Source organism: Amphiprion ocellaris, chromosome 9, assembly GCF_022539595.1.
Source record: "Amphiprion ocellaris isolate individual 3 ecotype Okinawa chromosome 9, ASM2253959v1, whole genome shotgun sequence".
Lineage (NCBI taxonomy): Eukaryota > Metazoa > Chordata > Actinopteri > Pomacentridae > Amphiprion > Amphiprion ocellaris.
The window spans coordinates 11,097,962-11,121,363 of NC_072774.1; the positions used below are offsets into that span (position 1 = coordinate 11,097,962).

The 23,402-nt window shown below is 36.8% G+C and overlaps 1 protein-coding gene across 1 annotated transcript in view; it reads right to left on the reverse strand.

Annotated features, from left to right (window-relative positions):
• Positions 1–23,402, reverse strand: part of cpne4a (copine IVa) — an 89,078-nt gene that overhangs the window by 49,874 nt on the left and 15,802 nt on the right. The window contains exons 2-4 of the mRNA XM_023281916.3: positions 22,053–22,244; positions 4,116–4,295; positions 1,036–1,107 (exon numbers count right to left, since the gene is read on the reverse strand). Of these exons, the coding sequence (XP_023137684.1) occupies positions 1,036–1,107; positions 4,116–4,295; positions 22,053–22,223 (423 nt within the window). The 5' untranslated portion in view covers positions 22,224–22,244. The remainder of the gene's footprint in view (positions 1–1,035; positions 1,108–4,115; positions 4,296–22,052; positions 22,245–23,402) is intronic.

Genomic DNA, 23,402 nt, shown 5'->3' on the forward strand with positions numbered 1-23,402 from the left:
AATAACCAACTAACAGATGGCAACAAGCAACAACCAGGCTGCAACAACCAACAACAGTGCTGCAACAACCAGGCTGCGACGAGCAACAATCAGGCTGCGACAACCAACAACCAGATGACAACAACCAACAACCAGGCTGCAACAAACCAGGCTGCGACGAGCAACAACAAAGTTGCAACAACCAACAGTCAGGCTGCAACAACCAACAACAAGGTTGCAACAACCTGATTACATCAACCATAAACCAGGCTGAACTAACCAACTACCAGATAACCACAAGCAACAATCAGACCACAACAACCAGGCTACAACCACCAACAATCAAGCTGCGATGAGCAACAACAAAGCTGCAACAACCAAAAATCAAGCTGCAACAACCAAAAACCAGGCCGCAACAACCGACAACAAGGTTGCAACAAGCGACAACAAAGCTGCAACAAAACCGCACTACAACAACCAACAATCAAGCTGCAGCAACCAGGATATGTCAACCATGAACCAGGCTGCAATAACCAACAACCAGGCTAAAACAAGGCTGCAACAACCAACAATTAGTACGCAACAACCAGGTCACAACAGCTAACAACCAGGCTGTAACCAATAACAACTTGTGGTAGAATAAACACAATAATATTGTATATATATAATAATATATATATATATATATATATATATATATATATATATATATATATATATATATATATATATATATATATATATATAAATATATAATATACTACTGTAACATTCAGAAATGACAAAAATCTTTCTTCATGTGTTTGTTTTTAATATTCTGAAAATGTTACAGAAACATGGTTTTAATATAAGGATTAAATAAAATAACTAGCCAATGTGGTTGAGATATTTATGTTCCTCTGAGGATGAAGTGCAGTCATTTTATAGATCCTAAACCTAATTAGAATGCTAGCACGCTAACACGCTAACCCTAACCCAAACATGCAGCAGCTGCAGCGTCTGAAGTCCAGAAACTGAAGTCAGGAAGGCGATCAGGTGTCAGTCAGAAACCCTCACCGTGATGATGGCCTTTCCCACGGTGCCTCCTGGTCTGAGCAGAGCTTTGGAAAGTTTCCTCTGGGAGATGATCTGCACACAAACACAATCCAAGTTAGTGCACACATCACACACACTAATGTCTCTGCAAGCACATTATTTCTGTTCTGCACGCCACAGATTCATTCAACATTTCAGTTGAGCTGCTTCATCTCCTCAGCACCCAACAACAGAGGAGACATCTTGTACTGGAGAATGTTTGAAGTGCACGATGATGATTAAGCAAAAGTCTGGGCAATTGTCAGAAAGTAAACATATTTCTGGAAACAAATAACGCAGGGACTTAGTTTCCAAAAATGCATAAAGTTCGAGGAGCTTTTAGAAAGTTACAACAGTTTTTGAAACATTTAAACATTTCAGTAAAATATACATATATATATCTACAAAGTTTTTTGGTAGTGTTGTACATTTTTAGAAAGTTTTAACCTGAAAGAGAAAGTTTTTAGAAAGTGAAAATATTTTGACACCGAGGATGATATTTGGACAAAAAAAATATAGATATTTTCAAAAGTGACCACACATACTAGTAAGGTGAGGACATTTTTAGAAAGTGGGGCTATGGATATTTTTGTAAAGTTATAACATTTTAAGAAGTGGAAACATTTTTATAAAAAACGTTGTTATTGGAAATTTTGGACTAAAGAAAAAGTCCATTCTTAGTTTCAAGTTTTGGCATCAAAGAAGATATTTTTTTTAGTAAATTAGACTATTTTGGACAGTAAAGACTTTCAAAAATTTATTACAATTTTGTAAAATGGGAAAATTTGCAAAAATTAAGACATTTTAAAAAATAAATGAGGACAGTTACCTGTCCAGGTGGAATACTATAAAGTTAAAAAACTGAACTTTAAAAACAAAAAAACTTGTGAACTGCAAAATAATGACTCTTTAATCTGTTTTAAATACAGTAAAACAGTGTAATTTTACAGTCACACACTGTAAAAGAAAAAAATATGATTTGTAAAAAGACAAATTTATTTCATGAGTACATTATTTAGAGTTTTGGCCTGTTTTGTTGTTTTAATGAAAACCTTTTTGCTGTGATTTTACTAGATTTTACCTGTAATTAGTCTGTATAATAAAAGTATTTTTTCAAGAAATGAGTGTATTTTACAGCGTATAAATTTTTTCGTTCAAATAACAGCAAACATCTGTAAAATAACTATTTTCTTTTCTGATTTGAAAAACACTGCAGCTTTCCAGTCAAACATTGTAAAAATAATTAAGTACCATTTCTAAAAGTAGAGTTAACAGTTTTTTAAATACACATTTTTACAGTGTAGGTATTTATACTGATGCTGGTACATCTGACTGAATTCTACTCTGGTGACGGTTCCATTGTGCAGCAGCTCCAGACTGATAGACTTTAAATGTTTTGGTCTTCATGATGGAGCTTGACTGGACCTCCAGTGGAAGTTCAGAGGTTTGAGGATTCAGACTTTGTTCTCAGTTTGGGTTTCAAAATATTTTGACAGCAAGAGCTGCTTATTTCGCTTTCTTAAATCCTGTTCCCTGTCTCTCATGTTGTAAATTCTGCTCTTGAACGTTGTTTTGTGTTGAGCTGCAGGATAAAAAACCGTCTGGCTTCCTGCTCCGATGAAACAGATCAAACCTGCTCAATCAGCAGGATAAAGAAGAAGCTGTTTTACTTCATTATGGAGCTGAACTCTGCAGGCCCGACTGCCAGCATCCTCCTCTTCCAGGCCTGTTCGCAGGAGTGAGCATCTCCGTCGGCCATCTGGCTGCTGGAGGAGCTGGCAGCTGAGCCGAGCGACGCCGCCGCCAGAAACAAAGGCGAGGAAGATGACGATGAGGAGGAGGAGGCTTTTCCGGGCTCTCCACTGCCGACCGGGAGGATTGTTCCATCACACTGTTGGCTCGTGTTCTCCATCAGCTCCACCTGTTAGTCTTCCAGCTTTGTTTGTGCGGCTGCAGGAGATCCACAGCAGACGCTTCCTGATGAGAAACTTCTAATGAAGTCAGAGCAGCAGATGGAGAATCTGTCCAGCAGAAAACTGCAGGTTTCTGTTTCCTCCTCACAGGCTGTGAAACTCTCCAAACAACAAACTATGTTCTGTTCTGCAAAATCTTCTCCGGTTTTCATCTCCTCACACGAGCAGGATCTGAAATTCAGTGACTGTGTTGGTAGATCAGTAGCCAAAACCCAACATTTTCACATCAATATACATTTTGCACCAGAGAGAAGCAGTGACCACAGCGCAAACACAACACAACACAACACAACACACAGAGTATTTGGTCATGAAAGCAGATGGGTAAGACATAATGGACAATTTTAACTCACTTCATACAACTTTTAAGTTGTTTTGGACAAGTTTGAAGTTGTCACTCTGGACGATTTTTTGTCACTTTAGAAGAATATTTGCCATTTTATTTAAATTTTCAATCATTTTTGACATTTTGAGCAATCTGAGTAATTTTGTAAATTTTTTCTGGGGTTGTCATGTTGGAGAATTTTTTTGTCATTTTAGGCAATTTTCACATAATTTTTTTGAGAAATATGAAGTAATTTTGAACAAATTTTGGAATAGTTTGACTTACATTAAACAATGTGGGTAATTTAGGGCATTTTGGACCTTTTTTGTCATTTTAAACTAATTTTGCATAATTTTTGACAGAAATTGATCATTTTGGACATGAAATTTCAAGTTTTGCTGAACAATCTTTTTGTTCATTTTGGTCAAATTTTCATTTCTTTTTCATATTGGTACAATTTTTTTTACCTAGAAGCTTTTTTATGCAGAGGGTTTTTTGAATGAATGCTGATGCTGAATGAAGACACATTCAGCATCAAAAAATCCTTCTACAGTCAATGTAGAGTCATATGAAAAATGCAGCATTTGATCATATGAATTTATGCTTCTTGATGGCTATTGGATATGTGAGCAGTTTCTCATATATTCAGCTGTAGCCCTGGTTAGTAAGAGACTGTCGGTAAGGCTTCAGTGTGGGAGACTTGAGGTTGAACTGTCTCCTGAGACCTTCAGTCTGACAGATGTGGACGTTTGGATTCGACTCACCTGACCCAGTGTGCACTCCACCGATCCCAGGAAGGTGGCCTCTTTCAGGCCGTTGTGGCTGCTGTTGATGTCGTACAGCTCGAAGCGCAGACGCTGCACCTCCTCGAAGTAGAAGTCCAGAGTGAAGACCTTCGAGTAGGTGGGATTCACACAGCTCCGGATCACCTCGGTCCGGTCCACCTGCAGGACAGACAGTCGCAATCCCAAATAAATGCAGCGAAGTACAGAGCAAAACAACTTCCCCATTTACAGTCCCATCAGAGTTACAGGCAGGGGAAACATTTGCACCAGTAAATGCATAAATATAAAGAGTTCACTCATTTATCTCATGAAAATAATGGATCCAAACACTTGGGCTGCAGCTACTGTATTTTTTGCAGATTATTTTCTGGTTTAATCAATTCATTGTTTGGAAAATGATGAAAAATGTGGATGTGTCTCCTCAAATGTCTTGTTTTGTCCATAGATATACAGTTTACTATCACAGACGAAAGGAACCAGAAAATATTCACATTTCAGAAGCTGCAATCACAGAATTTAGACTGCTGTCTCCTAAAAATATTCTCAAATTGATTATTCAAATAGAATAGCTGGCAATTAATTCAATAATCATTGCAGTTCAACTGAATACACAACAATGCCAAAACCCACTATTGGGTTTGAAAGTCAGGTTGTTTCGCCAGAAACTGTAAAAACATGTACCATCGGATTTTCAGCTTTCTGACGGTCATGGATGTGCTATTCCATCAAGAAAAACTAAATTTAAAACAAAAATTTTGATATTTCATTAAAATTACTTTATTCTACTTGTCTCATGAAAAAAAAAACTTCCAAAATTAAATCTTTTTACGCTAATATGATTTAGTAAAAAACCTAAAAATTCTGCATTTCTTTCTCCACGACTGACACAGCGGTGAAAAGCAGTGAAAAACTCAGCGGGGCAGAGAGGAGACAACAGGAGAGACTGAGAGGGAAATAAAACATATTGGATTAATAAAATAAACGCAGCATGGCTCAAAAACAGTAAACAGATATAAGTTGTTGGAAGATACATTCAGCATGGTGAAACATCTTTCTACAGTTGGTAATAGAGGCGAATAGTTTGTAGAGGCTGTAAAAATGGAAACTGTTGTTTTTCAAAATGTTGGACATGTTGATGTCAGGATTTGTATATTTTTGTGCAATAATCAAAGAACAAACTTTGTCAGAAGACATTTCTGAGTTCTAGTCACGGTTGTGCTGTTTCCATAGAGGTGCAGGACTTTATATTGCTGTGGAAAATGAGCCCACAGTGAGGAAAAATGTGACAAAAGCAAAAAAAAAAAAAAAAAGCCCAGAAACTGCTTGGAGTTCATCGTGTTAATTAGTTTCCAACCTGGAAATTAAACTACTTTCTGTTGTTGCATCCTAATTGTGCACTCAGTTACAACAGAATTAAAAGGGAGCTGGAAGGCAACACTTGCAAAACAGCAGCTTAGGAACTTCTAATTTCACATACTTGCAGCTTCAGTTTTATTTTTTGTTTCATAATTCTGAGAGCTGCAATTATAATGACACAGGCTTTAGTTTTAGTTACTGAGCAGCTTGTTTCACATGTAAACAAACTGTACACTGCAGCATCCACACACTCTTACGGACACAAAATATGTATATATATATATATATATATATATATATATATATATATATATATATATATATATATATATATATATATATATATATATATATATATATATATATATATATATATATATATATATATATATATATATATATATATGGAAATGAACCAAAACTGTGTATTTATTCTGTATATTCAGGACATGAGATGGACCCGACAGACTGGTGAAGACCTAAATTAGCGGCGAGCTGCTGAGAAGCTGCGTGCAGTCGAAGTGTTTTGTCCAACAGCAGCTCTTGGTCGTCGTGTTCACAGACAGATGGTGTTCAGGCTGGAGCCCCTCAACACGCTCTAATTAAAGACGCTTTAATTGGCCACTCTAAATTCATCTGAATCAGCTGTAAAGACGTCCAGCATGGAGTGTGACAGGAAACCTCCTGCTGGATCAGTTTTAAAAAGTTTGTGTTTGGGAGCTGCACTGATTCGGAGAGGAGACGGAAACCTCCTGCAGGTTCACCAACAGTCTGATCTGACAACAAAGACAAGGTCCTGATGATGCACAAACTGTCGTCAGCCACAGTTTTCTGTCGCCCTGGTGTCACCGCAACACCAAGTAGGGTTTTTTTTAGTTTCCTCTAAAAGAAATGAGTGAATTTTAACACAGAAGAGATGCCAGCTCAGATCCCACACAACACACTTGTTTTGCTTTTAGTCATTGGTATGTACCAGTCAGAGCTGGATAAGTTAAATAGGAGAACACATGGGACACCATATGTTCCAGACAACTCTCACTATAAAACATTTTTCTCCAGTTTGGAAGAATACAACTTGGTTCCCCCTCAGAAAAGGAAGGAGACTAGTAAAAATACATTCAAAGACAGCAGAATACTGTAATGTTATTTTTTAAATAAACAAACAAGCAAAAACAATAATTCTCAGTGAGACGATTACACTTTTTAAAATTTTGAACACAGTAAAATAACGTAATTCTGCAGCCACACAATGTAAAAGAATAAATTATAATTTTTGACAGTAAAAAAATCTGTCTTTTTATTAGTGTATGCATACTGTGTGTGTGTGTATGTGTGTGTGTAATTTAACACAAGACAAAATGTTAAAAGAATAATAAATTGTTAAAAAGAATTATGGTTGTGATGCTTTTACTGTATACATATAATTTTTATATATTTTATAATGCTAAATATAAAAAAAGAAAAAAATGCTGGCAGACTTTAATACAGTAAATAAGACAGTAAAACTTTACAGAAAAAAAACACAGATTTTTCATGGGGACATTATTTACAGTTTGGGCCTGTTCTTTTTAGAGAATAGGCCCAAACATATATGAATTTTTTTTAATTTTTGTCCATAATTTAACAAAACAGGGAAAATCTGCAAAATAACAGCTTCAAGATATTTTTTTTCTTTTACCATTTTCCTATCCTTAATATATATAGTTTTCTTTTAAATTACAGCAAAAATATGTAAAATGAAGATTTTTGGTTGATTTAAATGCATCAAAAGAGTACAATTTTACAGTCAAAAGTCTCAGAAAAAATGAATTACTATTTGCAAATATACTCATTCTTGATGTGGATGATATTTACAGATTTAGCCCCTTTTTTCCTGTGATTTTAGTAGTTATTGTTTCTAACTTGATAAATAAAATTGGTAAAATCTACAACAGTTTTTTTAAACCATTTTTCAATCTTTATTATGTATACTTTTCTTTGACATAACAGCAAATATCTGTAATATAATTGAAATGCATTAAAAACTGTAATTTTATGGTCAAATATAAAGTATTACCATTTGTAAAAAAAACTGAACTGATGCTGTGGGTGTTATTCACAGTTTTGACCTGCTCATATATATTTTTTCATGATGTTGTTGATTATTGGCTAAGAAATTAGTTGAAAATTTGTATCCTGAGTTCCTAGTTTTTAAAAGACATGCAGGTTTGATGATGCAGTTATGAATTATAATTACACTGATGAATCTCCACTGATTTTCCTCGTTGACACGTTATTTTTTTCAGGAAATTATAAACTGTGAACTCTGATGCTTAAAGCAACAAAAGGTTTGATCTGAGGGATTTAATTTTATAAAATCATGCAATCAATCACTATTCATAAGACTGTTAGTGAAGCTACAGCTCTCCAGCAAAAAACACAGCACTGCAGGTTATCATGTCTCTTTTACTGTTTTTTTTTCTTTGATTAATCTATTAGCTGATCGACAGAGATTTCATCCGCTTCATCGCTCAAAGAAACATCTCAAACATTCAATGGTTGCAGCACCTCAGATGAGAGCATGTTTTGCTTCTTCTTGTCTCACATTGGAGTTAATTGAATATTTTAAGATTTTTGTTCCTCTTTTCCAACACTAAACAACTGATTAAGGATGAAAACAATCATTAGCTGCAGCCCTAACAAATATAGAACCTGCTTCTGGAGCTGGAGAGGGAAACTGAACAAGGACTGAATAGATAAAGATGATTAAAAATATAACTAACATGAATATGTCATGCCAGACGCGAAGAGAATTTGTACTAGAATATTGCTGTCAACAACAGAGCAGGAAAAGAATGTCAGAATTTTTAATTCCTTTGTTTGGATGGATAAGAAAGATAAAAATTAAGGAACGAATTAAATGAAAAAGGTTTTTTTTTTCAGAACAATAACTAAATGAAAATTATCTTATTGTACAACAGTAATAAAAAAACTTCAATGAATCATAATGTTGGCTTCAGTCCGAGCAGAAATTCTACCCGTCTACTACGCAAAAGCAGTTAATTTAATTAGGTTTCCAGCAGTGAAAAAAACATTTTTCTGTTTTTAAGATTAGGTGCAAACATCCTTAACCATTAATTAAGTCTCTCAAAAACGAACTGAAGTTGTCGTTTCTAAATTTTAATCTTCATCTGCTGTCACCATCTGTTCCACACTGAAATAAAATAACTGTTGGACCAAAGCTGCTTTTATTAGTCACCTGCAAATGAATTAAATTTATCTAAATTGAATTAACAAGTAATATTAATGCTGCTGTTTTAAGTTAGAGATGGGCCTAGATGGACCTAAACAGTTCGCTAATGCCAATGCTACAGCAAGCTATAGCACATTAATAGCTTAACAAAGTCAGCTACTTAGCTAATGCCACAGCAAGCTCATCTAGCAGATCATGATTAGCTTACAAGTCAGCTAGATACTGCTACAGTTTAACATAAAGTCAGCTAGTTATCTAATGCTACAGTTTAACATAAAGTCAGCTAGTTAGCTAATGCTACAGTTTAACATAAAGTCAGCTAGTTATCTAATGCTACAGTTTAACATTAAGTCAGCTAGTTAGCTAATGCTACAGTTTAACATAAAGTCAGTTAATTAGCTAATGCTACAGTTTAACATAAAGTCAGCTAGTTAGCTAATGCTACAGTTTAACATAAAGTCAGTTAATTAGCTAATGCTACAGTTTAACATAAAGTCAGTTAATTAGCTAATGCTACAGTTTAACATAAATTCAGTTAATTAGCTAATGCTACAGTTCAACATAAAGTCAGCTAGTTAGCTAATGCTACAGTTTAACATAAAGTCAGTTAATTAGCTAATACTACAGCAAGCTAATATAGCACAACATTAATGGCTTAACATAAAGTCAACTACTTAGCTTGTGCCACAGCAATATCATCTAGCCCATCATTATTAGCTTACAAGTCAGCTCGATACTGCCACAGTTTGACACAAAGTCAGCTAATGCTACAGTTTAACATAAAGTCAGTTAATTAGCTAATGCTACAGCAAGCTAATATAGTACAACAATGTTAGCTTAACATGAAGTCAGCTACTTAGCTAGTGCCACGGCAAGCTCGAAAATTCCCCCGTTTTTTCATTCCATGTCTGCTACGTGTGAAGAGTTTGTGCCGCTATGCCACCACATTTGTATGAGGTCATGTGACCACAAGGCGACGTGTGGCGAAACGGAGTCACGTGATTATTGTTGCGTCGTCTGATTGGTGAAACACAGTCATGTGGTAGATCCACTGGGGGTATCTCTCTGGCAAAATAAAGCAGCTCTAATGTGGTAAATAAAAAAGTAACGAGTCGAGTGTAGCCCAGTGTAACTGAGTAAGAGTAATGTTTCTTCTTCACAAATCTACTCAAGTAAAATTAAAAAGTATGGCAGAGTAAAACTACTCAAACTTTCAAAAAGTTACTCAAGTAAATGTAACGGAGTAAATGTAACTCGTTACTATCCACCTCTGTATAGCAGACAATTATTAACTTGTGGTAAGACATTTATTGGATGTTTTAGGGGTAGCTTGCTCCACAATATTTAACCTGAGTGTGTTTTTTTTGACAGCTGTATTTGGACATTGCAGTGTGACCGCTTGTTGTGCCTAAGATGTCGATGTAGCAGGTATATAAGGACGTATTTCAGAGTTATTGTGGTTTTAAATGACGCTAATTAAAAATGTCTGATCGTTTATTTTGTATCTATCTTCTGTGCTTCTTACAGGGACTGCTCAGCGTGTTATACACTGTTTCCTGCTGTCCTTATTGGTTTTGTTTGTAAGATTTGACTGCTTTAGTTAGTCTACCCGGCTTTACACAGGCTGTAGATGAAAAGGACTGGAGGTGTCTGGTGAGAGCAGACTAACTACTTTTATTTTTGTTTTGTTTTAGTCAGTTCCCTATTTCTGATCCACTGATGGTAATTAATAGCACTGAGATCCGACTTCTGTTGTGTTGATTGTATCCGTGAGTGAATTTATGGCGGTGCAATTTGATATGCAAAGACCGATTTGGATGAATAGGATTCTCACTTTATCATGTGTGCATTTTGGACAATAAATATTAGCATTTATACAGCTATAGCCCTTGTCCCTGATTAACTGAATGTTTAGCCTGTAGTGTGAGATTCAACAGGCAGTAACACTAACAGCAGCGGTAACGGGAACAGCGGTAACAGGGGAGACAAAGATCTCTCGTCTCCTGAGGATCTTTAAAGTTTCACCTGATAACAAACAGGTCAGACTCAGCTCGTCTGTTTTGGGCAGATAAAGCTGCAGCTCTCTGAAGACTCCACCTCGACTTTTTAACAAGTCTGAAGGGAGGAGAGACGACGAGGAGATTCCTGCTGTGGCTGCTTCACATCCAACAACTGTCACGGCAGAAAACAGCTCATTTAACAGCTCCTACAAACCTCACAGCCCTGCAGGTTACAGGTTAGCTGGAGTAGAAGACGTATAACAGGAGCCGCTTTTTCCCTTTCTACGTACTGTTCTTTTAATTCATGACTTGTGTCGTTATAACTGTGGCACGCTGCACAGAAAACATTTGTGAGTTCTCTCTCCATCTAGCCATGGTTGTACTGATCAAAATGTGACACAGAAATGACCCAGATGTGACACAAAATGGAATAATGTCCAAACCAGTCTCCACAAAATCTCATTCCTCAGCATCTAAACACACATTCTTCATTAACCAAGCAAAAGCCTATGACAAAAAGGCAGATTCTTCTAAACTGAACCACATATGTTTTGTGCCTAAACCAAACTTAAATGCAAACTTAAAAGCAGTTTTGTGTATATTTACAGTCTTTTGTCTCTGCTGTGGTTTTGTGCCACAGTTGTTAAGTGTCTGTTTGTGGTCAGTTTGTGTCCATTTCTGGTTGTGTTGTGTCTCTTTGCTGATGTTTTGTGTCTCTATGCAGTCTTTTGTGTCACATTGTAGTCATTTTGAGTGTCTTTACAGACATTTTGTGTCTCTTTGTGGTCTTTTTGCTTTCTTTTTACAAGACATTTTGTGTCTCCTTGCTGTCTTTTATTCTGCAATCTTTTAGCATCTCTTTTGAGACTTTTTGTGTCTCTTTGCTGTCTTTTTGCGTCTCTTTACAGACATTTTGTGTCTGATTGCAGTCTCTTTTGTGTCTTTTTGTCTTTTGCTGTGTTTTTATGTCTCTTTGCAGTCAATTTAGGTCTCTGCAATAGTTTTGTCTCTCTGTGGTCTTTTTGTGTCTCTGCGGTCTTTTTGAAGTGGTTTTGTTTCTCTTTGCAGTCTTTTGTCTCTGCAGTGGTTTTGTGTCACTTTAAGGTTGTTTAGTGTCTCTTGGTGGTTAGTTTGAATCCATTTCTGGTTGTGTTGTGCCTCTTTGGTGCCTTATTGTGTGTCTCTTTGCAATCTTTTTTGTGGTTTTGTCTCTTTTGCAGTCATTTTGTGTCTCACCATAGTCATTTTTTTTATCACTTGGCAGTCATTTGTCTCTGAACTCATTTTGAGACTCTTTACAGACATTCAGGGTGTCTTTGCAGTCTTTTTTGTCTCTTTAGAGTCAATTTGTGTCTCTTTGCAGTCACTTTGTGTCCGTTTACAGTGTTTTTTGTCTCTGCAGTATGTTTGTGGCACTTTGCAGTTGTGTTCAGTCTCTTTACAGACATTGTGTGTCTCTTTACAGTTCTATGTGTTTGCAGTCTTTTTGTGTATCTGTAGTATCTTTGTATCTGCTTGGTGTCTTCTTGTGTCTCTTAATAGCATTTTTGCATCTCTTTGAAGTCTTTTTGAGTCTTTCTCAGCTTGTGTCACCTCTTTTGGTTTTTTCAGTCGAGAGATCAGGAAAACAGAAACTACAGACAGAACATGAGCTGTGATTTTAGATGGAACTCACATTTCTCCTCACCGAGACACTAATGAGTTCTTCAGTCTCTGACGGTGTGAGACACCAGAAACAACTTCTTCTTCCAGATCTGTTTGAATCCATTTGTCAGCCTGAGACAAAGACAGCACTCGACAACAAAAAAAAAAATCCTTCAGCTGGTGGTGTGATCGCAGCGGAACAGAGACCAGAGTGGAGGCGCTGTCAGCTCTCTAACCTCCCACATCACGCCCAAGTAAAGACACAAAGTGAAGCTTTTACACATGAAAGTGGGACGAGAGGAACAATGAAAGCAGAAGAAGGAGTCAGTGTGGACACCGAGACGCATTTCATCCGGCTAAAAATATAAAGTGGGGCAACAGAAAACAGGTCTGACCGATTATTCACAGCACACACTCGATACACAAACTGCTGCTTCACCACACAGCGGACAGTTTATGTCTTCAGAAAACACTTTATATCGTCAGAAATCAGGCCCTTGAGGATTCCTCCGACTTCTAGATGTAAAACTTGAGTAAGAGCGATTAAAATTTCATTTCAGCAGCCTCTTGGGGGAACTGTGAGGACATGAAGGACAGATCCCATAACTCCACTTCAGCCTTGAATCTTTAACAGTAATTTTAAAAAATACCTTACTGTTATTTTACAGATATTCCATGTTTGGTAAATTATAGATAATATCTAGTGAAATCACAGGGAAAAAAACGCATAAATTTACATGTTTAACTGTCAAAAATAGGTAAATAAAAATACATAAATAAATCACCTAATAAATAAACAAACACAGGCAAAAACATTGAAAATAATTATCTATTATTCATTTTGTTATTTTATTGTGTTTGGCAAAAAATATTGTCATTTTACAGATATTTTACATTATTTAAAAGAAAAATTATGTACATCAAGAGAAAATGGAAAAAAAATACATCTATATTATGGTTTGAAAATGGTAAATGACTTTAATCGTTAATTTACAGATTTTCTATTTTGTGCCAAGTTACAGATAATATCTAGTACAACCACCAAAAAAAGTACTAACTTACATATTGAGTGTGAAAGAAAAAAAATCTGTATTTTCCACCGTTTCATTGTCCTTAATTGGCTAACAATAAAATTACTTTACAATTCTTTACTGTTGTTTTTTTAACGTTACAACATTCACTTTTTAACATATTTTTTCTGACATCTTTGCTGCCGGATTTTCAGCATTTTCTTTTTCTTATTGTTGTTGTTGTCTTGGGTTTCTTTTACAGATGATTATAACACTGTACAGAGGAGAAACACCTCACACTTTAGGGGACAAAATAATTATAAATGACACTGATGTGGTTTGTGTCTGTGCGGTTGTTTTGTCTTTGTTTTTCCAAAATTCACCTTCATTTTGTGTCTCTTTACAGTAGCTTTTGTGTCTTTGTGGTCAGTTTGCATCCATTCTGGTTGGTTGGTCTCTTTTTTCAGTGTTTTTGTTGTTTTGCAACTGTGGAAACCCCTGTCAAGCAAGTTTTCTTAAAAATAATTCCCTGAATGAATGCTGTGGTCTGGATACTCACACATATCTCAGGCTGACTTTGTTTATGTCGATAAAAAATGTTACTTTTGACAGGCAGCTGTTAAAAAGAGGCCAGAGTTGTTCCAGCAGTGACAGGAAATAAAATCTACACACTGACTTCTGTAAAAGTCAGAAGTGAAGGCTGACAGCGAAGGCGACAGCCGAGGCAGTGTGAGATGATGAAAATGAAGATTTGTCTGACAGAAGAGTCAGAATGTGGTGAGTAGAAACCAGAGGGAGGAGAGGAGGACGCCCACAGCGCCGAGGATCATCCCCAACTCGATCAAACATTCATGAACGCAGCCGCAGAGCCGACATCATCCGGAATAAAACCAGCATTACGCTTTGATGACTTCCTGGCAACGCTGAGTTCAGGGCAGGCGGGAAGCAGAACTTTCACCCAGATTACCATCCCTGCTGACACCAGAACACGACTACAGAGTCCAACACAGAGAGCATCCAACCATCGCATCCAACCACCAATCACACACTGACAGAAGAGCCTCAAAAGCACGAAAACTCAGCAATGACAAACTGAAAGCTATTTCTGCTTGTTTTATCTCTCTTTGTAGTCATTTTGTGTCTCTGTATAGCAGTTTTATACCTCATCATGGTCTTGTGTCTCTGCACACATTTTGCAACTTTATGCATCCATTTCTGCTTGTTTTATCTCACTTTAAGATCATTTTGTGTCTTTTTGTGGTCTTCGTCTGTCTCCCTTTGGAACCGTTTTATGTCTACAGTGATTTGTTGCATCACTTTCAGATAATTTTGTGTCTCTTTGTGGTAATTTTATGTCTCTTTGTAGCAGTTTTACATCTCATCATTGGCCGATTATGTCTCTGCAGATGTTCTGTCCATTTGCATCTATTTCTGATCATTTATCTAATAATCTAGTGTCTCTGTGGTCATTGTGTGTCCCTTTGTAGCTGTTTTATGTCTCATCATGGTCCTGATGTGTCTCTCTGCACATATTTTGTGTTGGTTGCAACTTATTGGATCTAGTTCTGGTTGTTTTATCCCACTTGGGAGTATCTACAGTCGTGTTACTTTCTGATCATTCTGAGTCTCTTTGCGGTAATTTTTGTGTCTCTTCATAGTCATTATGCATCTCTTTATTGTGATTTTTGGTTCTCTATAATTTTGGCATCTGTTTCTAGTCATTTTGCAATTCTACATAGTTATTTTTGCATCTTTTTACTATTTTGTGTCACTTTACAATCATATTGCATCTCTATAATTATCATGTCTCTTTATTGTAATTTTTGCATCTCTTTACATTCATTCTGTCTTTTTATATACATTTTTGTGTCTGTAGTAATTTTTGCATCTTTATATTCTAATTGTTGTGCCATTTGTTCAGTGTTTTTGCATCTTGCTATTGTAATTTTTCCATCTCTTTTCAGTTTGGCATCACTTTACAATCATATTGCATCTCTCTAATCATTTTTGTGTCTTTTTATTGTAATTTTTTTGCATCTCTTTACATTCATTCTGTCTTTTTATATACATTTTTGTGTGTCTGTAGTAATTTTTGCATCTTTATATTGTAATTTTTGTGCCTTTTTTCAGTGTTTTTGCATCTTGTTACTGTAATTTTTGCACTTCTTTACAGCTTGTCATCACTTTACAAACATATTGCATCTCTATAATAATTTTTGAGTCTCTTTACATTAATTTTGCATGTCTAATTTTTGTGTCTTTTTACAGTTGTTCTGCATCTCTTTTCAACAGTTTTGCAGCTATGCTGTATGTAAATGTTCCCACTGACCTGATTAAATAAGTAGGAGCACCGGCAGAGATTCACTTAAAGATACAAGAGTGGACAGGATTTAACTTCCAGGAGGAGCTGCCACTTTCCTGATTTCAGCTGTAATTATTACTGCAGAGGAGGTGAGAAATGACCCACATACACTCCAGACTGGATTAAAAAAGGTCGTATTAAAACCACCTCACCTCCCTGTTCGGGAAAAAAAAAACCTATCTGAATGAGGTTTTATTCTCCTCCAAGCAGCTGCAAACAGACCCGATAAGAGACTGAACCAAAATGCGCAGCAGAACCAAAAACTGGGAGCTGAAAGTTCACGAGTTCACAGAAGTTCGAGTTCAGCGTCGCCCCAAACAAACGGAGGATTTCCCCGCAGCACCACTTGTTTCCTGACAAACAGAAGAAAAGCTTTTTGATGTGACAACATCTGAGCTGCTAATGAGGAGCAGCGTCCTCGTTACCTAATCAAGGCACTGGAGGAGGAATCAGTTTGCTGTGATGAGCGGACACAGTAATAGCTACTGTTTACTCAACAGACAGGAGACATTTAACTGCAAGAAAAAAATCATTATCTAATCTAAAAAGAGAGATGGTGATGCACAATAACGGAGCTGATCTGGTCGGAGGAGGAAAGCAGGTCAAGAGAGGAGTTTGAACAGATGAGGAAGAAGAAAGAGGTCTGAGAGGGTTTAATCCAGAATTACAGCAACAGAGAAACTATGACAAAATCTGACACTGGAGGATGATTTTTAAAAATACGGCTGAATTATTCCATCTCAAATCATCAGGTTCTTCTACTCAACCATCTCTGATAGCCTTTGTCATGAACTTTGGATATCTAAAATGGTATCTGTGAAAATTTACATCAATATATATCAAATACTTTAGAAGATTTTTATGTTTTTAAACTGCCCCTTGACTGACTTTCAGTAGGATTTTTGCTAACTGAAATGTGAAGTTATATTTCAACAGCAATATCTGACGAACTATTAAAGATAGAAACTGTTCACTGTTATTTCTCATCATGTCATTGACTCAAGACCTTTTGAGGCCAAAGCCCAATAAGAAATCATGTCGTTAATCATCACATTTTTAGAGATATTTGTAACATTCTAGCTTAATATATATCAAATACTTTCAAAGATATTTTTTCTTTTTAAAAATTGCCCGTCGACCCGCTCTAGCAGCTTTTTTTTCACACATTGAAACTTGAAGCTGTTTGAAAAATAAGATCTCAAGAACTATTAAAGATATAGTTATTTCTCATCATGTTATTTATTTATTTAGTACAGGGGGTCCTCGGTTTATGACGTCATTGAAAGCCACGAAAGCCATCTCCATGGAAGTGAAATCAGATATAATAAAATGCTTGGAAGAGGGCAAAACACAGACGACAATCCATCAAGTTGTATAAACAGTGCAACATATTGTAGCGGCCCTCTGCGATGAATGAGTGAGACTTTATGGTTCTCTGGTCGTTTATTGAACCTTCACACAGGCTGCTGTGGGCCGGAGCCAAGGCCAAAAGAACTACAAAAAACCTGTAACTTAGCTCCAGAATTAACCATCGTTACCAGCTCTCTATCACTCAACACACACACACACACACCGACACACACTACTGCTGACTCTCAATCAGAGGTGAGCTCTAACTAAACATGGCACGTTCACTGACATTAGGTAAATCTGGAACTGAACAATAAACATAGAAACCTCAACATCAACTACAGTATCAGTCCGTTACAGTATTCTGTTATCTTCTTGTAAAATGATTCATGCTTGCATGAAAGTCGTTGGTATTCATGACTTTTCCGAAGAACTGATCATAAAGTGATGCACATAACAGCTTTGTTTACATTTTCGTCGGAGTTCCAACTTGTGGCGAGAATCGACTTACATCGATCCGTCGGAACCAAACTCCGACCTAAGTCGAGGACCCCCTGTATCTGCAATATTGGACCAGCAGATGAAATAATTTCTTATTGTAGATGAGCTGAAACATGAAAAAAAAACTGAAGGCATCATGAAAAGTTCCGTCTTTGAGCACGTTTACATAACATCGAGAGTACAAGGTTAGAGCAACACCATTTTAATCTATGACTCTATTTAAATGCTGGTTCACTAACAAAGTTTTACTTTAAGGAGTCATGGGAGGCTACAAAGATGCTTTTAGTAAAAGTGGAGCCTCAAATTGCAGCAATTACAGAAAACTGTGCAGCAGCTGGAGCTTTTTAACCATCAAGTGTATCACCTGTGCAGGTAAAGTGTGTAAAACTTCTCATTTTCTCCTTGATAAAAGATGCTCATCTCCTCTGTTTACTCTCTCACTGTGTTTGCCTCCTATGAGCCTCAGATTGCCTAAGAAAACAAACCTGCAGAGAATTATGTCACTTTTCTCCTTCATCATTTGTTGCGTCAATAACGACTAGAGCAGCTTCCAACAATTCGGCCACAGATGGCAGAAGATGAAGAATCGAGCCGCCGCAGAGGGAGAAGCCTGCATTTTCACTCTTATTACCACTGTCAGTGAAGTAAACAGCCTCTCTCCGAGCAGATAAACAAAAACAGCACCTGAAAATACACCTGAGACTCACAAATGTGCTCTGACAAAACTCCCCACCACGTTCGGAGACAAAGAATTAATTCAGAGGCTTTAGAATCCGTAAACATTGAAACCACAGACTCTGTAGTGCAAATTTTATCTGCGTTTCGAGAAAATCTGCACATCAATGGTTGGATTGTTGGAAACAGAATTCAAATTTAATTTCAGTAAACAGACAGTTCCTGAAAACCACACAAGCACAAGACGCAGAAGTTCGCAACAAGCTGCTTTATATCGAAGGACAGTCTTTGTTTTACAGTTTACTGGAGGATGAAGGGGAAAAAGATTCAACTATAACCCGTCAAAAATCTCCTGTCATGTTTATTTAACACTGTTAATGTGTGACAGAAAAAATGGGCTGCATCTGCTGCTCGCTGTATGATTTTACTTGTTTTAACGAGAAGTACTATCAGGGAATTCATAAATGGACATAATTATGATAATTTTAATTATCATTTTGGCATTGAGCACCTGCGTTCAGGCTCTGCTTTATGCCGCCCAAACTAACCTTGCGCCAAAAAAATGTAAGCCTCAAAGGCCCTAATTTATGAAAAAGCTGTTCTATATGTTAAAACAAAGTCTGAACATGAGGCGTTTTCTTTATTTCAGCACCAATACTGGTCTTTAAACATGTCAAGAGGCATAAAAGACACAGTTTGTATGTCTTTAGATGCCAAACAAAACTAACAAACTTGTCTGTAAGAAGTTATTAATGACTAATGCTGGTCTTAACAAACAGGAGCTGAGGTTTAGTTTGTTGCTTCCAGCTCTTTAGGAGTATTTCCTCTGAGCTTTTTCCACTGAGCAGCAGGATCCATAAGCATCTCCAAAGAGAGAGAGTTGAGCATAATTGTGCACGTGGAAAAATTGCAGCGTCGGTAGATTCTTATAAATTATCCCAGATAGAGCATGGAGAGCAGATTCTGTGTAGACCTACATATCTTTACATCACTTTAGTTTGTTGCTTCCAGCCGTTTAGGAGTATTTCCTGAGGTTATTGAACACTTGTAGCATCACACAGCAGCAGGATTTATATGATGAGAAAGCTGCATTCATTTAAGCGTTTCACTCACATTTAAGACGACAAATAACAGCCAACAACAGAATTCAGAGAAAGCAGAACACAAGTTAGTAAAGAAGTCCAACACAAAAAGAAAGAAGGAACTCGCAAAATTACAACTAAGCTGCATTCTCTGAAGGAAACGTGATGTTTAAACATAGTTTGTGACCTGTGATGGGATTGGAAAGGTGATTCGTTTGAAAGGCAGTTCGAGTTACGAGGCTGGACGGGTGGTTAGTGACATAAACCAACACCCAGACTATAACCCACAAGACTAGAGTTTCTGTTTTGGTTTTCACTCATTTTCTGGTTTGGTTCAGGAATAAAAATGATGTGATTTCATTTAGGAAAATATTGCTCTTGTTTATGGTGAGTCACCAAAATTACCTGATTAGATTAAAAATATGTTAGGGTTTGGGTTAAAATACGGTCCTCTCACTACGTATTTGAAATGTCTCCAACCCATTTTCGAGGTTACCATGGTGACAAGTCCATCTAATATGTGATTGGTTGGCTGAAAAGGAGCAATAATTAAGCAGTGAAATTAATGTCAAAGATACATTAATTAGAAACATATTTATGTAAATTTTCCAGCAGAAAATGTGTTTCCCTTAGAACACAACTGCATTTAGTTGTAATAGAAGGTAATTTTGTGGTTACTCAGTTCTGTTTGATTGGAGTGTTGTTTGTTTTGTTTCAAAATCTGAAAACAAAAACTAGAAATGCCGAATACTACATAAATTAATAGATCTCACTTATTTACATGTAGGTGATTTTAATCAAATCTTGCATGACCTTTAGGGTCCTCAGCTGATTTGTTCAAAATCTGACTCATAGTAACAGATGAGATGAAAATTAGAGAAGAAATTAGACACAAAAAGAAGAAAAAAAAAAACAGTTTGGTAAGTGTCATGTTGGTTGATTTTCTTTGATTTCTCTCTGCAGTGGCTCAATTTCTTTCATGGTTTCACTCAGCAGCTCGGTTCCCTCTCAGCTCTGTTCAGTCCATTAAAGAATCATTGTTCACTGAGGCTGAAAAACCCCAGCTTCATGCAGCGACCTGAACCCAGCACAGAGGCCAACACACAGGTCAGAATTAACCGTCGCTCATCAGCAGTTTAACCTGATGGTCTTTACTCCTGCAGGTACAGACGGCCGAGCAGCAGGACGGATGTTTCCTGCTGCAGGTGAAAAGCACTCACATCCATTAAATCAGCAGCAGCGACATTAACGCAACGGGAATCTGATAATGCACCACAGACTGCATCAACGCAGAGGCTAATGTCCATTTATCACCAGGAACGACTGAGAGTCTGCAGCGCAAATCAACCACAAACAGCGGAGCAGGAAAAACGTCTGATGGTGGAAGAAATCAGCTCCTTTAACTACTCATTTATCTCATTATGGCCTTTTGTGCAGTTGCTCAGTACAGTTTTCTGTGTTCTGACTGGTCAGGCTACACAACATTTCCCTCATTCTTCTGTTTCTTTACTCGAAAAGTCACTTCTCAAACACATTCGTGCATTCTAGAGCCTAAGCAATCTAGAGCTCATGTCATTTTTGAGCCTGAAATGCTAAATTTGTTGAGTTTTCTTCTTATAGAATTAGTTGTAAATGTCTTAAATGTAAATAACATTTCTGTTAAAATGAGAAAAAGACTAGAAGAATGCATGTGATGAGAAAGTCTTAAACACAAAAAAATGGAAATGGTATAATTAATAAGCTGATTTCATATTTGTGTGGGTTTTACTTAAATTCCAGGACAAGAACAAACAGAGCTTCCTCCCAAAGGGGCTTCAGATACTTTAGGCAGATGCAAAACTTGAAAAAAATAGTTGGTGGACAAAAATCAATCAGTTTATCACAGGAAATTTTCCCCTAAATATGACCATAATTTACTAAATGAACAATACAATGTACTCAAGGAGACTCAGAACTAGCAAATGAGACCAAAAACTCATGAAGTAAATGTTTGCTGAAGCAACAGATCAAGTTAGAAGTCGGAGCATTTTCTATTTACGGAATCAGATCTCTGTACAACTAGAGGTGTTGCCTCCTACTGGCTTTTAGAGAGAATGCAGCTTTAAAGCTTTACTTTTCAGACCTGGAGGCAACATTATTCTAGATACATGTCATTGTTTCACAGCACAAAGCAAGGAAGGAAAAAAAACTGTAAAAATCTTCAAAAACAAACAGACAAAGTTAGCTGCTGAGTTTTCCCTTATGAGCAGGTGGAGCCCAAAGATGGAGCTAAAAGAAGCATGAGTGTTGGACTTCATCTCAACTTTACCAGATTAACTTATAAAGTAATAACATAATTGTGCTTTCAAATTGTTTTGACACCACCAAATGGTTAAAAAAAGGAAAGAAAGAATGTAAGTAAGTGCTTTATTATGAAAATGAAATGCTACTATGGAAAAAAAAGGAAGCATAAAGAGTCTCGCAGCAAAGACCAAAATGCTGAAAGTAATAAACGTTCGGTGACAAAAGGAGACTCAAGATAAATCTAAAATAATGTAAGTAGTAGGTAAAATATTAGACTTCAAAATGAGCTGCACATACTCAAACAGAATGAAAACCACCAGAAACCAGAAATACAGAGTTATTTCGGTTCATAAACCCAAAACTAAAAAATAAGAGACCAGAGAAAGGGGAGGAAGTTGGCATGGTTGCCTTGACAACGTACCTCCATCCACTGGCCGTGAGACTGCATCTTGAGGATGAAGCAGGGGTCGGGTTTGGACAGAGCGTCTCGGTCTGAGATCCCCTTGCAGGTGAGCCGGAGCTCCACTTTGGTGAGGCAGGGGCTGCTGAACAAACCCAGAGAGTTCGCCGCGGACTCGTAGATGTCGCTCATGGTGGGGGCGGGACAGGAAGTCTGAACGGGAGACAAAGAGCCAAAGGATGGATCAGAGAGTGTCTGAGAAAATCTGATTCGCTGGAGGTCCAGAGGAGTCACAGTCTGGATGAAACCTAAATGAATGTATATGCATATTTATTCACATTTACAGCACAGACATGTATGCATTATTGACCAAGTTAAAAAGAGAGCCCCAGTTAACATCTGACTGGGAAAATTTCTTACTGAGAAGTCAATTAAAATGTTGAAAAAGATTCAAAATAGCCAGAGCCACAAAGACAATTACAAAGAAATGTGAAAGGACCTTCAAAACAATGTAACACGACTAGAGACACAAAACAACTACAAAAATGTGCAAAACAACCACAATGACACATAACACCATCACAAAACAAGTGAAAAAGACACAAAATTACCACAGAAGCACAAAAAAAACTCAAAGGGATTTAAAACCACTACAGAGAAGCATAAAAAGAGATGCTGACCACTACAAAAAAGACTGAACGTTCACAATGAATACAAAATGACTGAAAAGAGACACAAAAGAACTTGAAAAAGATTGTCCAAGGTCACTATGAGATATGAACCTATGACAAAATGACTAAAAACAGGCAAAAATTGTTCATAGAGGTGCAAAACAGCGACAAACAGCTGCAAAATCACTATCAAATACACAAAATGATCACCAGCAGAATGCAAAATGATTGCAAAGAGACACAAAGTAACTATAAAAAGATGCAAAATGACCACAATGAAAGATAAAACCATCATAAAATGACTAAAATACAACAAAATGCCACAAAGCAGCTGAAAAACAGATGTAAAACCACAATAGAGAAGCATAAAACGTCCACTAAAATGACTAAACAGACAAAACAACTATAAAAAGATACAAAGTGACCACAATGAGAAAAAACTATTTACAAAATAACTAAAGACAGACAGACAGACCTTATACATAAGGATGCAAAACAACTGAAAAGGGACACATAATGACCACAAAGGTGCGAAACAACAACTCAGAGATATAAAATGTTCAAAAACAGGACACAAACTAAAGAGAGCTGCAAAAAAAATTGAAAAATACACAAAATGACCACAATGAGATACAACACAATGGCAAAATGATCAAAAAAAAAAAAGCACAAAACAACTAGAAAAATATGCAAAACAACT